The following is a 17,367-nucleotide window of genomic DNA, read 5'->3' as shown; positions in this document are numbered from 1 at the left end:
AGGCCACCCCAATGCGTGTATGGAGGCAGGATCAATGCTAATTATGTACATGTACAAGATGTCCAATCTCAAGCCCAACTACGAACATTCCATGTCTCCAAAGAACCAGATGATCATATCTCACTGCCACATATTCTCTATGCTCATGACCAATCCTATGATGCTACTTAAAGACAAACATGTGTCTGGAAACACACCACACACTCCAATAAGTACCCAATAACTAACACGAATCAATAAATTATAGATTCAACACGACAACCGGCTTTTAGGACATACTCTCTTACAGTTAGTAAATTTTATTTTATTTTCTTATTTATCGTGGAACACTTCTTTTCCAAGAATAGAAAACAATCATTATTAAATGAAATCACCAAACTATGAATTTCTAATTTCATATAGATTTTTTTTAATTTTTGTTCCCAAAAAGAAAAGTACCAACATCCAAACATGCACTTCCCATTTTTCCTAAATCCTAATATGGGAATTGCTAGCATCCATCGCAAAAGGGATTTCGCAGCTGCTCTGTCGCACATCAGACCAGCGACCTCATTAATGAAGACGACAGCTTTTGTCTCCATTCACGAGGTGGCTGGTCTGAGGTGCAACAGACTAGCCTCGAAAAGCTTTTTGCGATGGAGCTTAGCAAATCCCTCCTAATATATAACACTCACAAGTCACATCCAACATGGCCTCTACATTTTTCTACATCTGCATACAACACACAACGTTTACATGCACACGAGAAAAGCTAACACCACCTCAACGAGAGACCAACGTTTCAGTTTTCGTTCCTCTTTCCTTCCCCATCTCCACCCTCGTTCCCTCTCTCAGGAAACAGAAGATAAAAACCCTAGATTTAGGTTTCTCTTTCACAATTAACCGAGCAAAGTAGTACTGGTGGTGGTTTCCTTCTCCAGATCTGCGCCAAATTAGGGCATCGAATTTCTCATTCCGCCATGGCCTGCATTAAGGCCGCATCTCGATCAGCCTCAGTTGCATTCTCCCCCGATTCGCCCTACCTTTCCGCGGGCACCTTGGCCGGAGCAGTGGATCTATCCTTCAGTTCTTCGGCGAATCTGGAGATCTTCAAACTCGATTTTCAATCCGAGGATCCAGAGCTCCCTGTTGTAGGGCAGTGCCCTAGCACAGAACGCTTTAATCGTCTCTCATGGGTTAAGACCGGATCGACCACAGAGCAATTCTCTTCAGGCCTCATTGCTGGAGGTCTTGTTGATGGTAGCATTAATATCTGGAATCCCCTTAACCTCATTCGGTATTTTTTTCATACCATAAAATTTCAGTTCTTTTTTTCTCCTTTTCCGTTTTTTCATTGTATATGATGTCACTGTTAAATGATTAAAATTTCACTCTTTATTATTGTTTGCATATGCTTCCATTAGTTTCCGTGATTTAAATAATTTGTACTGAAATTTAAAACCTTGGTTTCAATGGGCTAGAGGATGGGATGTTAGGATTTAAGAAATATGATAAGGGAAAAGGGATTAAATGGGGGTCGATAGGATTAGGTGAGGATTGTTGGGTTTTAGCAGATTTTTTGTTAAACTATGATGGATGAGTGATTCAATATAAAGAAAACAAGGTTCGATTATAGGGAATAGTTAGGTTTTGTTGGAGAAGGGTGGATTGAGGTTTAGAAAATTAGGGTTCAGTTTTTTTTTTTTTGGTTGACCCTTATGTATTTAATTAGAAAAACAACAAGCAATAATGAAGAGAAGAAAAGAAGAAGACTAGAGAAGATAGAGAAAACTAGCTTCTTGCTAGGGTTATATAAGCTTCACACCTCCAATTGGTTTAAAAGAGATCATTTTTAGTAGATGTTTTGCTAAACTGCAATGGACGAGTAGTGGAGAATAAAGAAAAGGGTCTGATTATAAGAAATAGCTAGGGTTTGATGGAAAAGGGTTGTTTAAGGTTTAGAAAATTGAGATCAGGTATTTGAAATATAAGAAAGTACAATGATCGGTCTCCTCTTTACTTTGTTGTGTAGTTCAATGATATTGCCTACCAAATATCATTCTCTACATTAACAAAATGAAATGAAAATGCAAATAATATCTTTCCATTTTTTGTCGTTCCGACAATTTTGGTCAATGTTTGTGAATTTCGGTCAAATTTTTGAAATTTTGGTTAAAATTTCAGGGAAATAATGACATGAAAAGAAATCTAAGTAGATTTCATTTCGGCGGGAATGGAAATGGAAACATTTCGGTTGTTTCGAGGAAATTTCGGGAAAATTAAAACCATGATTGAAACCCTAATTCCATTTAGCCATTTTCTTCAAAACCCTAACTCGGTCTCCTTTATTATCTTTTCCCTTAGGTCCCTGCATCACCGTGAGACAATGTGTCTAATAAAGAAAGTAAATAGGGAATTTGTTTCTAAATTTTTATTTGGACAATATGAGGTTTCTTGCAGTTCAAGTTTAGTTTGAAAGAGTTGCCTGTTGTATTAAGCATTGTAGATGGGTTTTAAGGTGTCCCAAATAGGAAACTTGTGGCACATATAATTTGGCCTTTAAGTTGATAACTTGATATGGTAATATGCAAGGTTTATAGTCACACACACACACATATTGGATTTCAACTTGGCAACCTGTCAAACCACAATTCATTGAACCTGAGAGTGTGCTGGAGTAAATGAAAATCTTAGACCATGACCCAGGAGAATGTTGGTCATGGATTTCTTTATAAAAATATCTTTGCATAATAATTAAAGAGGGAGTCTAGCCATTTCACAGACTGATTTTTCGCATGATGCTTTTGCATATGACAACCACCTACATGCTCAATTAGTCGCCTCATTCTTAGGTGACATGATGGTTATGATAAGCAAAATCACTCTTCGACATTGTAGGGTGTGAAAGGGGCTTGACTCTTTCATTATTGAATGTTATCTTTGTAATTTTAATGCTAAAAGACATTATGAAGGGGGAACAAAAATAGTTAAGTATTCACATATTACAAGGAATGCTCATTCTTATGTGTAGAACCACTTTCTTTGTAGTTCGGAGGATAATGATGGTGCTCTTGTTGGGCACCTTCAGAAACATACAGGCCCTGTAAGTTTTTGATAGTTAAACTTTTTTGCATTGTGATGTGATGTTTCTTTTTCTTCTTTTGGTATGTTTGATGATATTTTTTTCTTTTTTTACATAATCATCTCATCTTTTTAAATTTGTTATTATCTACAGGTTCGTGGATTGGAGTTCAATACTAATACCCCAAATCTACTTCCTTCTGCAGCTGAGGAAGGAGAACTCTACATTTGGGATCTATCAAACCCAAGTGAACCAACTCACTTCCCATCTCTCAAAGTATGTGGAGATCTCTTATGTTTTTTATTAGTTGATGCATGCGAAACCTCATCATCGCTTTTGTTGAATGTCTTAGATCGCTCGTGTTTCTTAATAGTTGATTCATATGAAACCTCAACATCTCCTTTGTTGAATTTTTTACCTACTCACATAATAACTTCACCAGTATGCACTTTGACTTACAAAACGCTTACAATACTAACGTTCAATGTTACGGCTACTTTCCATTTTACTTCACTATTAAGGAGAATGAAAAACAACTACACTGGGTTAAAGCTTGTCCAATACGTAAATTTGGTCTAAAGTATGTTTTTTAACAGGAGTATCCATTACCTTATTTGCATCACGAATATGTAAATAAAGGACACTTCTTGACTGCTAGTAAATTTAAGATCTCATCAATAACTGATGTAGGACGTGTGCCAAGGAAACACTTATTTGCAACTCTAATACCAAACTGATGTAGGACATATGGAGTTAGGACTAATACTTCGTTCTGATACCAAACTACTGAAGGACATATCTATGGAAGGGACATTTGAGGTGAAAAGATGGGTAAAAACTAGGGGTTTGAATCCTAAAATACGTGATTAGATTGGAAAAAGATTTCTACTAGGTTTAGGGTAGGTTTAAAAGGGTGCAAATGTATACTGGGAATGTGCAGACCTATGTCGGGAAGGTGCATGCAAGGATTTTCAGTGAGACTCAGGGGCACAGGAAAGGTGGATGCAAGGACTTTCAGCGAGACTAAGGGGCACAATGATCAAAGAATAAAAAGAACGTTTTAATGCTTGTTCGTGGAAGGTGCAAATGAGGCAGAAGTTTGGGCGATCCATCACGGTGTTAAATGCTTGCAGAATGTGGACTTGAACAAGGTGGTGATTGAAGGAGATTCCCTTAACGTCATTCGATGGCTTAGTGGTCCACAGGGTGTCCCTTGGAGATTTGCAGCTCTCTTTGATGAGATTCAGGATCGATTAGGGTCGGCATTGATATCTTTCACTCATGTCAGACGGTCTGCTAATGGGGAGGCTGGCAGATTGGCTAGACAGTTGAACATTTTGATTTCCTTCTGCCATAAGTTGTGTGGCTTTTGGTAACTAACTCCTTTGTATCTTGGGGACTCTGTTAGTTCCCTTCTCTTTAATGAAATTCTTTACCATTTAAAAAAAAGGCTTGTTCTGGGTCGATGGATTAAGGAGAGGGAGAAGAATAATGGAGGAGAGAAGAAGAAGAATGAAAGAAAAGAAAAATAAAGAATAATGGAGGAGAGAAGAAAAATGAAAGAAAAGAAAAGAAAAGTGTAAGGATAGAAACCTGACATGGAGTCACACCAAGGTTCTCCGGCATTTCACCTTAGGATTTGAAGCATCACACTTCAAAAAAGGCATCCAACCCAATCAACATAAGAAACCATCAATTTTCATTCATCTTCAGTTGTCTTTTTTTAAAGGCCAGTCATATTCAGTAGTCTTAAGGGCCAATAGGCATTTCATATTTTTAGGCTATGCAATCCATACAAAAATTCAAAAAAATATTCTAAGAAAATCCTAATCCTTATTTAAAAACTACTTCTAGTCTTATTAGGACTCCTATTGTCTCTTTGCGTGGTAACCTTACTACAAATAAATTACTTTTCTTTTTGAAATAAAACTCTTTATTCAACCCAAACTCCTAATGAATAAAGAAATCCCCATCACATGGACCTTTTCTTTTCTTTTCTTTTTGAAAATTGTAGCCAAATATATTTAAAAAAAGGACCGAGATGGTCAGAGTACAATGAGAAAAAAGAACAACAATATAAAAGTACAAGAATAGAGTTTCACGGCGGAAGAGAGTCAAAGAGAGCTAGAGAGTCCTTGAAAACTCCTGCTCTAGCTAAACCATTCGCTTCTTGATTAGCGGAGTGAAGCACATGGACCTTTTCTACTACAAATATACTACCTTTAAAAAAAAAAATACTACTAGACTTCTTTTAAATTGCAAGGTGGGCCCGCAAGGTCACTCGCCAACTTAAGTATTACTTCCAATTGACTTAATTGCCCCTATCACTTTAAAAAAAAGGGCGGCCCAGTGCACGAGGCTTCCGCCATTGCGGGGTCTGGGGAGGGCTAGATGTATGCAGCCTTACCCTTGCTTTGCAGAGAGGCTGTTTCCGTGACTCAAACCCGTGACCACCAGGTCACAATGGAGCAACCCTACCGTTTCACCAAGGCTTGCCCTCCTGCCATCACTTAAGATTTTCATAATTTCAAAAAAATAAAAAATAATGGAGAGAAGAATAAGAAAAATGAAAGTAAAGAAAATAAAAGTGTAAGTATAAAAAACTGACCTAGAGTCACACCAAGGTTCTCCTAGGCATCACACCTTAGGATATGAAGCATCACACTTCAGAAAAGGCATCACACCTTAGGATATGAAGCATCACACTTCAGAAAAGGCATCACCCTCAAGCAACATAAGAAGCCATCAACTTTCATTCTTATTCAGTTGTCATTTTTTTTTTGAATAACCATTCATATTCAGTTGTCTTTAGGGCCAACAGGACTTTCAAATTTTAGGCTATGCAAGCCATACGAAAATTGAAAAACATATTCTGAGAAAATCCTAATCCTTATCCTTTTTAGAATAAAATCCTAATCCTTGTTGCCAAACAACTTCTAGTCTAATTAGGACTCATATTCTCTTTTTACATGGACTCTATCTAACCCTACTACAAATAAACTACTTTTCTTTTTGAAATCAAACTCTTAATTCAACTCAAACTCTGAACGACTTAAGTTATCTCCATTACATGTACCTTTCCTACCACAAATAGGGTACTAGACTTCTTTTAAGTTGCAAGGTGGGCCCTTGAGGTTCCTTACCAACTTAAGTGATTAATTACAAATGACTTGAAGAAACCAGGTGATATTAGTGGTAAAAGACCATGTTACCCCTCCTATAACTTAAGGGACTTAAAAGACACGCAAAAGACACTTAAAAATTAAAATATGGGTCCTTGTACGATCCTCATCAATAACACTCTTTCTTTGTTGCTAAAAAGGGCAATATTTGGGGCTCTTCGAAGGTTTCAAGATTGGCCGTAACTCTGTGGAAGTGTCATTACTCCAATTTGCTGATGATACCCTTCTCTTTTGTGCTCCTGAGGAATATCAGATTTTGAACTTAAAAGCCACTCTTAGATGTTATGAAATGATTTCTGGTCAGAGAACCAATTTCCAGAAATCTAGGTTGTATGCTTTGAATTCTTCACAGAATGATCTATGCTGTTTTGCTCGAATATTGGGTTGTTAGGTGGAGGCCCTGCCGTCTTCTTATCTTGGCCTTCCTCTTGGAGTTGGGAGACCCAATAAAGCATTATGGGAGCCTATTGTTGAGAGCATTGAGCGAAGATTAGAAACTTGGAAAAGGAATTTAGTATCTAAAGGAGGTCGGCTAACTCTTGTTAAAGCGGTGTTAGGAAACATCCCTATTTACTTCCTATCTCTTTTCAAATGCCCTGTGAGTGTGGTGTTGAGGATTGAGCAAATTTAGAGAAGATTTCTATGGGGGGATCTAAGGATAAGAAAGGAATTCCATTGATTAAATGGGAATTTGTTTGCCTTCCTTTCGATAAGGGGGGTCTGGCCATTAGAGGAGTTAGAGACTTCAATCATGCTCTTTTGAGAAAATGGTTATTAAGGTTTGGGGTGGAGGAGTCTTCATTATGGGTGAAAGTGATAGGGAGTAAATACGGTTTCTCGGCTGGTAAATGGGGCTCGGAGGATTTATATAATAAAAAATCGTTGACTGTGAGGCGGGATATTTTCAAGCTGATGCACCTTTTTTATGGTGGTATTAGATATAAAGTCTACTCAAGTGACTGTATTAGATTCTGGATTGATGCGTGGTACTCGAGAACCTCTTATGGTGTTGTTCCCTGACTTATATGTGATCGTTTCCCAGAAAGAGGCTTTAGTTTGTGAATGCTTTGTTTGAGAGGACAGCAGAGTGAATTGGATGCTGAGTTTCAGAAGGAATTTTTTCGATTGGGAATTGGATTAAGTTTCCTAGCTATTAAAGTTGATTGGGGGATTCTACATCAAAAGATCCGGGTTTGATAAGAGAGTATGGATTTGGAATTCGTCGGGCTTTTTCTCTGTTAAATCCTTCTATCATCATCTTGTGCCCTGCGGTGTACCATCTATCTCAGCCAAGGTATGGAAATTTCATTGTCCTCCTGGAGTTAGTTTCTTTGGGTGGGCGGTGATACATGGCCGGATTCAAACGATTGATTTTCTTTGGAAACGAGGCATGTCGCTCGTGGATTATTGCCCCTTATGTTTGGAAGATGGTGAATCTATTAACCATCTATTTATCCATTGTAAGGTTGTTAGGGAGGTGTGGAGCCACATCCTAGGGCGGTTTGGCATTTGTTGGATTTTTCCTCGGTCGATCCCTGATTTGATGGCATACTGGGAGGCTCTTCCTTAGAAGAAAAAAGGGAAGGTGTTATGGAATATTTGTCTTCTTGCCTCGTGGTGGGTTATTTGGAATGAGAGAAATTCTAGAGTCTTTATTGGGGTGACCAAATCTCCATATTTGCTATATATCAAAGTAATTGCTCTTTCTATTGCTTGGGCGAAGAGCCTCTCATTGTTTCAATTTGTCTCGGCCTTTGATTTATGAGAGGGGTGGCAAATAGTGTGCAATGAAAGTGAAGCTAGATCTCGAATCATTGAACATTGGGAGCCTCCTTCTGTGGATTGTCTCAAGTTCAATTTTGACGGGTCGAGTTTGGGCAACCCGGGGCCGACGGGTATTGGAGGTCTATGTAGAGACTCTTGTGTGTCGGCTTTATGGTCCTTTTCTGGCCCCATTGGAGTTGGTGATGCAACTGAGGCGGAGGTTAAAGCGGTGTATCAAGGAATTATTAAAATTGACAAGGCTCTCTATAACAAAACAATTGTAGAGGGTGATTCTAAAAATGTGGTGCGGTGGCTCTCGAGTTCGGCGTCTCCCCCTTGGAGATTTTCCTCTTTCTTTGAGGAAATCGCTGACTTAACTTTCAGATCCTCTATTGTATTTAGGCATGTAAGGAGATCTGCTAATTCTAAGGTAGACTCTCTAGCTAGGGATGGTGTGTTTAGGGGGGTGGGGTTGGAATGGTTTGATTTCCTTCTCCCCTGATTTCTCGGTCTATCTTGTATTTCTTTCTTTATGTTTGTATCTTTGAGGACCTTCTCGGTTCTCCTTATTAATTCATTCTTTTACCATTTCAAAATTTTTTTTTTTTTTTTTGTTTACCTTTACATTTGGTTGTAGTGCTTTGCTGTCTGGTCCTCTTTATCGGCCCAGGCACAGTCGATACACTTTCTAACACTATGATATTGAGTTTCTGCCCTTTCATAACTGTATTAGGGTTATAAAATCTGCTGCTCGGCCTTATCATTACTTTTTTAATCTGTTTTCTTAATGCTTTGCTCGGCTCGTTATTTCTTTTCATTTTTGTGGATCAACCATTTTTCCTTAATTTTTTTAAGGCAAGGGACTGTGTTTCTGACTGTTTTATGCCTTGGAAGGCAGTGGGACAGCTCGTTCCTGCTATTATACATGCTTAAATATCTTTTAATACCTATATCTGTTACTGCTAAAAAATAATCTGCAGTGAAATGATATTGTTTGTAGTTCATACTAATTCTAAATCATTAGCAGATAGCTGGCGTAGTTTCACTGATTAATTGATCTTTTCTTCATTTGAATTAGTTTTGTCTTGCTTTGTAACTTGGGTGTGACAAGGTTACACATTGACATTATCATGAGCCATGTATTTCTTTACAATTTTATGACACCCATATTGAAGTGTCCGTGTAACATTACATTCTGTCTTAATTTTTTTAGACACCCATATTGAAGTGTCCGTGTAAACATTACATTCTGTCTTAATTTTTTTGACCGCGTTTTACGTATTTTATTAAACTCAAGCTTATTGGCTTTCCATGTACAAATCTCAACAAGCTCCCTCTTGCTCTTATTATATGCACTGGAGTGCATTCATGGGCTACCTTTCACATGCATTCACAACAAACAGTGATCAAACTAATGCCCATCAAGTGTTCTTGTCTTGTGGGTTTTTTTTTCAGTTGAAAATATACTTTTTTCAGTTCAAAATATACTATCTTGTATTCTATGATCAGCAAACTTTATTTTATTTTCCAGTGTGAAATTTTACTTTTTTGCTCCTGCTCAATAGTCAATACATCTATACGAGTTACTAGATATGTGCACTTCTGCTGATTTATCACCAATTTATCTTCATTTCCCACTATAGAAGGCACTACTAGGTCATATGACAAGGGCAAAATGCCTTGGCATGTACCCACATGATTGGCAGAGTCGATGGGACCAAACATTCATTCGAGTGTCAGACTAGTCTCAGTGCCTGTACCAATCATGATGATGGATGAGAGTAAATGCCTCCCTTTGTGGGCGCATGCCTCTTGTGATTTGTGCCACACGCTACTAGTGTTGAAATCAAGTTTTAAAATTTTGGTTTTGGTTTCGGACATAGCTGAAACCGCAATTTCGGCTGAAATTCGGTAAAAAAAACAAATTTCAAACTTGTACTGAAATTTCGTTGGAAAATTTCAGCCGAAATTTGTGACTCGGGGAAAATTTCACTTTCAGGTAGTTCCGGATTTCGGTCGAAATTTAAAACCATGGTTGAATGAACATCAATTTCATGCATGGAAACCTTTCCTAAAGCATCTTCTTGTAGACGTACTTCTTATGATCATTGCTTTGCCCTTTCCTAAAGCATCTTCTCTCACCACGTTCTTCTTATGATCATTGCTTTGCTTCTTTTGTACGAGTGCAGCTGAGCTGAGACCTGCCATCACAACGTTGACAAGACTCTTTAATGAGACATCAGAAGCACTTGGAGGCTCACACGCAAATCCAGCTAAGAAGCGTGAGATAGAGGACAATTCAAGGAAAATTGGTGCTCTATTTGCAAAATTAAACAGTGGGGACATATCTTCCAATGCTGCCTCTAAGCTTAGTCAGCTCTGCCAGGCTGTGGACTCTGGGGACTTTGATGCTGCCTTACACATCCAGGTATATGGCTCACGCATTACTTCTAATCTACTGTTTAATGGAAAGACATGGGTTGCAATGCCCACAACCCTATATTATTACCTTATAAATGCATAAAACTCGGTAACTATTAAATATTTTGTAGACCTAAAGTCCTGTGTATATGTATCTTTCAAAAAAAAAAAAGTCTTGTATATATATGTAAACTTATATGTATCAACTAAATGTTTTATATGACAAATATAAAATTAGTTATAGAAAAAATTTAGCTATATAAAAAGAAAATGTGTAATTGACACAGAAAAAAAGGTGACTAATTGAATTTGTTGAATCACCAGGAGTCCAACCCTTTGCAGCTAGCCACACCATGATCGGATGATACTAGAACCTTCCTTAGGGACCTGACATTAGAGGATAAAGGCTGACCATGTGGCATGGGTACAGGACCGTGTAGTTTGTCTCATGGAGATCCCTCAGATTAATGGTCTTGATCATTAGGATCATATCTTCACAACGATCCTTTAGGCCGTGAAAAATTTGAGCTCTATGCCTAGCTGATAAAAGTTTAGTCTCAAAAGCCTATATGTTTTGCATGAATCATGTTCATGCATAGCTCTCGGGCTATTTTCTTGTGAGAATAATAGGAAACAAAAGGTAAAACAAATGGCAAATCATGAAATAGAGAAAAGGGATTGGTCAGTTGTTGGTCCCCAATCATTGTTGATTTGCAATGTCATATGTACACAAATAATATACACTTCTTGTTAGCAAATGACTTATCATTCCCTGCGAACAGGTGCTTCTAACGACAAGTGATTGGGATGAGTGCAACTTCTGGCTTGCAGCACTGAAACGAATGAATAAGACGAGGCAGAGCGTGAGATTAAATTAAGGTACAGTTTTTTCGGAGCAAATAGATTTACATTCTATTTTCTGAAGAAATGGCATTTTCCTGCACAGAACTTCTCTTGGATTTCATGTATGCAGATTGCCATTTTACAAAGCAATTGCTGGGTTTTTAATTTTCTCCTTTTCTATCATTTATTCCTTGGTGGGGCCTTCAATAAAACCTTTAGTAAGCAACCATGAAGACAGTTCAGTTCCCTGTAAACATGGGAACAGAGAGCTTTAGGCCATTGAGAAAGCCCTCCAGCTGATTATTTTGATCTAATATCTGTAGTGCTACAAAAATAGAGTTCAAAGTTTTTGCTTGGTGGTTTCATGTTTTGTCTGTAATTTCAATTATATCTTCATCACTGACCTTTGAGCTGTAAATCCCGCAAGATATGGTATTATTGATATTTTTCAAGTTTTTTTTATGCCTCACGAATTTGCAAGGTAATAAAGGCCTCTTTAAACAACACAAAAATGGGTTCTTATTTAGAAATGAGACTGTTAAACTATTTTATTTGTAAATGGGACACTAAGGATTCGTTTTACTTGGGAGGAGAGATGAGAAAAGTCAGAGTTATAGTGAAGTAGAACTAGAGTGAATTGGAAGTAAACTTTCTTGGGATGTTTGCCTGTCCAAAAGTGAACTAATATGAAAATGGGTGTCATTATAAAAACGAATAAGGGTATTTCAGTCATTGAAAGATTCCTTTTTGGAACTGTTTTCAGTTTACAAGAAACGAAATAGTCTTTAACATTAACCTGACATTTCTAGAAGCTTTAGGGGCGGTTTGGATACGCTGATTTTAGAATTAAGGTTTAGTTTGAAAACATTGTAAACGAGGGTTCGTGATCAAGCTGATGTATGCTGTCCTTACATCATGTTTTTGGATTTTAAGTGAGAAATCTCAGAATGGGGGATAGATTTCTTAGTTAAAATCCTAGATTCTAAAGAGAAGCGAAATGCTCGGTCTCCTTCTCGTCTCCCATCTAGGATTTTGAGAAATCTAAGATTCTAAAATCTGCGTATCCAAATGGCCCCTTAGAAACCGTCTGTCGTTTTTTTATTTCTCGCCTTTCTTTCCGTCTAGCAAGATATTAGGAGATCATCCCATGTTTCTAGATTTTAGAAATCTCACGAAGGAAGAGATTTCTAAAACCTGGATTTCATACTTAAAATCCACGATAGTGGCGATTTCAAACTAAAACCTGGATTCTAAAATCCACGTATCCAAACAGCCCCTTATAAAATTATTATGCAAGAAGGATGTAGGTAGCGAATTTTGAGTTTATCCATGAGAAGAAAATGCTACTCCGAAGTGCATTTGTACTAACTGAGCGATTAGTTCGCTTTCCACACCAATCACACATCAGTCATTTCATAGTCCCAAGCTTACAGCACATGACTGAAATATTTATCAAAATAGAAGAGAGAAGGTAATTGATAACAACAACCAATCTCTTCTTTTAAGCTTCAATAAACAAAAATTTGATGTAGGGTATAAAAATGAACGGCTCAAAAGTTTGTATTAAAATTTTGACAAATTGGACGATTAGGATTACTCATTGTAATGAAAGATTACCAAACCGTTGAGCCTTTATAATATCTGTTTTTATTTTTAAATGGTAATTGATTGTATTAGAATAGAGGCTACAGGTGAATGCCATTGGGCAGAGGTTGCGTAATAACGATTTCTAGTCTATTTACACCACTCTTTGGGTCTACAAGTTGGTTTGCAGATTTTTAGAAAGGTGTCGAAAAACTAATATATTTTTCTTGAGGAGTTCTAAACTGAAGGGCCCTTGCAAAAAAAGGTGTGAAAGGGCGCCCTCATTGGTTGTACACATAGTTAGCAAAATAGGAAAAATTCGAGTTTGATACGGTATTGGTTCAAAAACAACGTAGTAAGAAAAAAAACATAAACACAAAAAAAATGCGTTTAAAATTTTGTCATTTACAAAATACGGCGAGGGTAAAATTGGGAAGTTGGCCGAAAAATAGTGTTTAAAAAGTTTAAAACGCATTTAAAAAAAAAAGAGGAAGTCTAAACTGAAGGGAGCCCTTGCAAAAAAGAGGTTAAAGAGCTCTCCTATTGGCTACACATCACCATGAAATTTGTTTTCACGGAAGCAATTGTTGGGAGAGAACAAGGGAGAGTGGGAAGGAGAATTGGGAGAGCATGAGCGAGGATATGGTGCAAACTGGCTGAAAAATAAGGAAAAAACCAACTCTATTTTGGGTAGGATTTTTTATTTTTTATTTTCCTGTTTTTCAGCCATTTCTCACCCTCTCCTCATGCCCACCTTCATGTTCTAACCTTAGAATAAATCCGAAGCGGCACACCCCGGACCAGTTCATAATAGGATAAGGACGCCTTCGAAAATTACATGCAGCTTACACCATTGGATGATCCGAACCGTCCATTTGATCATCCACAACGTAAAACATTGCGTCCCAATAATCATTTCCATAGGATGATCCCAGCCCTCCCATCTATAGAGTTTTCTATATTATGCAGTTCCTCTATAGATTGGACGGCTAGGATCATCCTATGGAAATGATTTTTTTTAGCACAACCGATGTACATTGTGGTCCATCAAATGGACTGTTTGGATCATCCTATGGTACAGTACTTTTTGAAAAAATAATGGACTATACGGGCTTACACCATATAATATCTCGCGAAAACAGTTGAAGGCTCAATTTGATCCTTCCACTCAAATTACCCAAATTTCTTAGCATCCTAATGAAGGATCAGTTTTTTTTTTTTGGTAGCTAAGCTGGGACATCTGAGGTGAAGAACAAAGCCTTAACAACGTAAGGATCAAATTGATTTGGAGGCAAGGGCACTTTGTATGGATAAGTGTGAAAGCTTCACAATCAAGCCATCTCATACACTGGAAGGGTATGTAACCAAAAGAATGAACATTTGAACAATGGCAGAATCACATGATAGTTTTGACATCTTCAGTCTTGAGAACAAGGATCATTTAGAGGGTTGGATTGCAAAGGCCCCAAATTTGGGTATGTTGGGTGCTTTATGTAGCTTTAAAGTAGTTTTCAGAGGTAAATAACAGTAGTTGGAGATTCAGCTCCTGGTTTTGTTAAAGAATCATATCTAGATTAGAAGAGGGGAACATGGCAATGCTAAGAACTCTAAGGAGGATGCCCGCTCGAAAGTGGGTGTTTGCAAGTCTCATTCTCTCAGATTTCTTACAATATTTTGCTTTACTAGCAGTATGCTACATGGTTAACATACAGCGTCAACAACTGGTTTTTTAGAAGCATGTACGTGTGCATTACATGGAAATCGTAATCATGGTTTTTTTAAATTTCGGTCAGCTTCAAAAAGATGGTGTCGGCCAAGGCCGAAATGAAATTTACATGAAATCATTTTTTTACAAGATTTCGGCGAAATTTCACGAAATACCAAAATTCTGAAATTTTACTGAAATTTTGTTTTTACCCTTTTTTACAAAGTGTCCACCGAAATGTTATGATTTACATTGAAATTGCCGAAATTTTAGACATTTCTGTGATTTTTTTTTTAAATAACCAAAATTATTACCATATTTTTAGATGATTTCAACTGAAATTTCCACCGAAACCGAAATATTTTGGTGGCGGACGAAACCGGCACAAAAACCAAAATTTAAAACCTTGATCATCATAACAACTATCTTTGTCTCCACTGTTCAAGAGCATATCCTTGCAGCATATACAGAGTACTGCCTTTAAGAAATACACACCAGACACATTTTGCAAAGTTACACAACTTCAAAAGTACGGTTCTTTTGGCATCATTATTTATCACTATAACATCACCCATTTCAATTCAGTCGGTTTTGACTCTATAATGGAAATGTAACTCAAAGATAATGAAATGAAATGCTCCATGGCCATATCAAAAGTCTAGATGGGCATGTTAAAGAAAAAGCATACCATGTCATTGCAAAATAAAGGATGGACATCCGAAAGAAAGATCATCGCGGGGGTGTTTGGATTCTTGAATCGTTGGAACATGATGCTCTCTCTGGTGTGTTCCTCTTGCAATAAATGTCAGACAATCTGCGAAACATTTTGTACTGAGATCGAGTGGAATACTACCGTATGATCATGAGACATTTTGGAGCTTACTAGAAATTTGGATTCTTTGAGATGCAGGTAAAACTAAAGTATTAATTTATGTGGGAGCAAAGGCAGGAAACATGCATGGATTGGCAATATTATAGGGCGCATCACCATATGGAGTACAAGTCACACATCATTTTAATATAAAAGAATGAACAAAATATCTTGTTGTACTTGTAATTAGCCATACAAAAAGTTTGCAAGCTGTCAGCATTACATCTAGCTACTATAAGCTTGTTTCCAAGTCTTCCACATGACTAAATTACTCACCATCAAAGATACAGTAATCACTAGTAGATTTCTTATTGGCGTGTGAGCCTGCCCAATCCACATCATAATATTGCTCTATGATCAAATTGACGTAAACAAAGGAGATCCAAGGATTGGAACCCCCCAAAGTTTGGATACTTGATGCAAACAAGGAGATCCAAGAATTGAAAAATCCCAAGTTTGGGGATAACAAATATAAAAGAAAGGAAAGGACAAGGGGTCTGTTATTTTTATTTTTTTTAAATTGACAAATATATTCATACCAGCAAAATATACAATGGGGACCAGTAGTCCCATGTACATAGTATGAATTGGCCTGGAGCATTTCCTTGGCCAAAAGAAAACCCATTCCTCCTGAAACTAAACATGTTTCTTTACATTTTCCTTTACAAATTTCCAAAACACTGAGCAATCTTTTCAAGCACAAAAGACCCCATGGACGCAAGGTCCTTCTTAAGGGATGGTTGTAGTATTTGCAGTTCCTTCCATCATAGGCTACCTACTTCTAAGAGCTTCCAAGACCTTCAAGCAGGAAAGCCAATTTGCTGTACTGTTTATTGCCCCAAACTATTAGCAAACCAGCTCAAGATAGTCAAAAGACCTAAAATGTGATCCGGTGGGATCTGTCAAAAAAGGAGAGCAGCCTCCCTAACTTCTGAGAGTGATAAGTTCCCTACTACCTCTTACCGGGGTTTTTCCTTTTTTAGTCTAGAATATCTTTTTTCTACATCTAGGAACATTTGCTTTGTTTCTTCAATATTTTCCCAGTATCCTATCCCCAGATTCTCCCAATTTTGTCATTTTTTCAAACTCCTCGGAGGTTACCCTTTCCTCTGCATCTGACGATTCTTCTCTTTCCGCTTCTGAAGCCTCCTCTCCAGGATTACACACCTCCCTTTCTTCGTCAAAGGTTTCCATCCCTCCTTCTACTGATAGCTGCTCTCCCCTCTCAATGCAAGATTTAATTTTCCCACTAAGCACCACCTCCATTGAGTCTCTCGTCATTTTGGATCCTTCGTCCGGAGGTATTACTTCCTTCGTCTTTTCCTTTTCTCTTGCCCGATTAGCCTCCGGCCTTTCCTTACTTTCATGCCGATGTTTTTCCTTAAAATGCCTCTGATTAGGCAGGAGAACGCTGCCTTCAAGCGCAGGAACCAGCGGTTTTGAATGTCTGTCTTCAGGGGCCACGGCATCCTAAGTTTTGAGAGTCGGAGTTTCTTGAATTCTTTTGCAATCTCGCTTCTCGATGGGGATACATCATATGATCTTCCCTGGTTTTGTCTCCAACCTCTTTTATGAAGCACCCTTCCTTCTTATACTTACCCCTTCCTCCTCTTCTGAATACAGAGAGCCACCTAAATTCTCATAATTTTCTAGCATTTTTATTATATTTGAAACAAAATGTTTCCTTTTTTGGTCCTTGCTATTTGGGACGTCTCTCCCCCACCATTTCTTGGGAAACATGAACCCACCTTTCCTATTTTTTCTTTGAGGTTAAGGGATTTTGGACTTATCGAGGCAGCTTAAAGAGGAAACTTATTATCACGGAAACTTTGCAATTTCTAATCATTTTCACCTTTCCAGATGAGATGATTCTTCACTGGAGTTCTGGAGTCTCGACTGCGCGAAATATTTTTAAAGCCAAACTTCACCTTTTTTT

At 37.7% G+C, this 17,367-nt stretch overlaps 2 protein-coding genes across 6 annotated transcripts in view; one reads left to right on the top strand and one right to left on the bottom strand.

Moving 5' to 3' along the window:
• Nucleotides 1-734: 734 nt before the first annotated feature.
• Nucleotides 735-11,766, top strand: LOC143881094 (protein transport protein SEC31 homolog B-like). 2 transcript variants are annotated; one of them, XM_077384087.1, is made up of 4 exons: nucleotides 735-1,276; nucleotides 3,215-3,337; nucleotides 10,197-10,435; nucleotides 11,211-11,766. In XM_077384087.1, exons 1-3 carry the CDS (start codon nucleotides 960-962, stop codon nucleotides 10,198-10,200), a joined length of 444 nt encoding a protein of 147 aa, XP_077240202.1. In that variant the 5' UTR covers nucleotides 735-959; the 3' UTR covers nucleotides 10,201-10,435; nucleotides 11,211-11,766. The 2 variants fall into 2 exon arrangements, 1 of the variants encoding a protein (XP_077240202.1); XR_013251855.1 differs by lacking the exon at nucleotides 735-1,276 and adding an exon at nucleotides 2,446-3,082.
• Nucleotides 11,767-14,947: 3,181 nt separating this feature from the next.
• AGL15 (AGAMOUS-like 15) overlaps nucleotides 14,948-17,367 on the bottom strand; it is a 41,206-nt gene continuing 38,786 nt past the window's right edge. For all 4 annotated transcript variants that reach the window (XM_077385580.1, XM_077385579.1, XM_077385581.1 and 1 more), the window contains exon 8: nucleotides 14,948-15,374. In XM_077385580.1, the coding sequence (XP_077241695.1) occupies nucleotides 15,290-15,374 (85 nt within the window). In that variant the 3' untranslated portion in view covers nucleotides 14,948-15,289. The remainder of the gene's footprint in view (nucleotides 15,375-17,367) is intronic.

The sequence above is a fragment of the Tasmannia lanceolata genome, unplaced genomic scaffold (genome assembly GCF_043159265.1).
Source record: "Tasmannia lanceolata isolate RefF3 unplaced genomic scaffold, GAP_Taslan_0.1 ptg000007l, whole genome shotgun sequence".
In the NCBI taxonomy this organism is placed as follows: Eukaryota; Viridiplantae; Streptophyta; class Magnoliopsida; order Canellales; family Winteraceae; genus Tasmannia; species Tasmannia lanceolata.
Note: the sequence above shows the minus strand (reverse complement) of the source record. Positions and strands in the feature narration are given on the sequence as shown.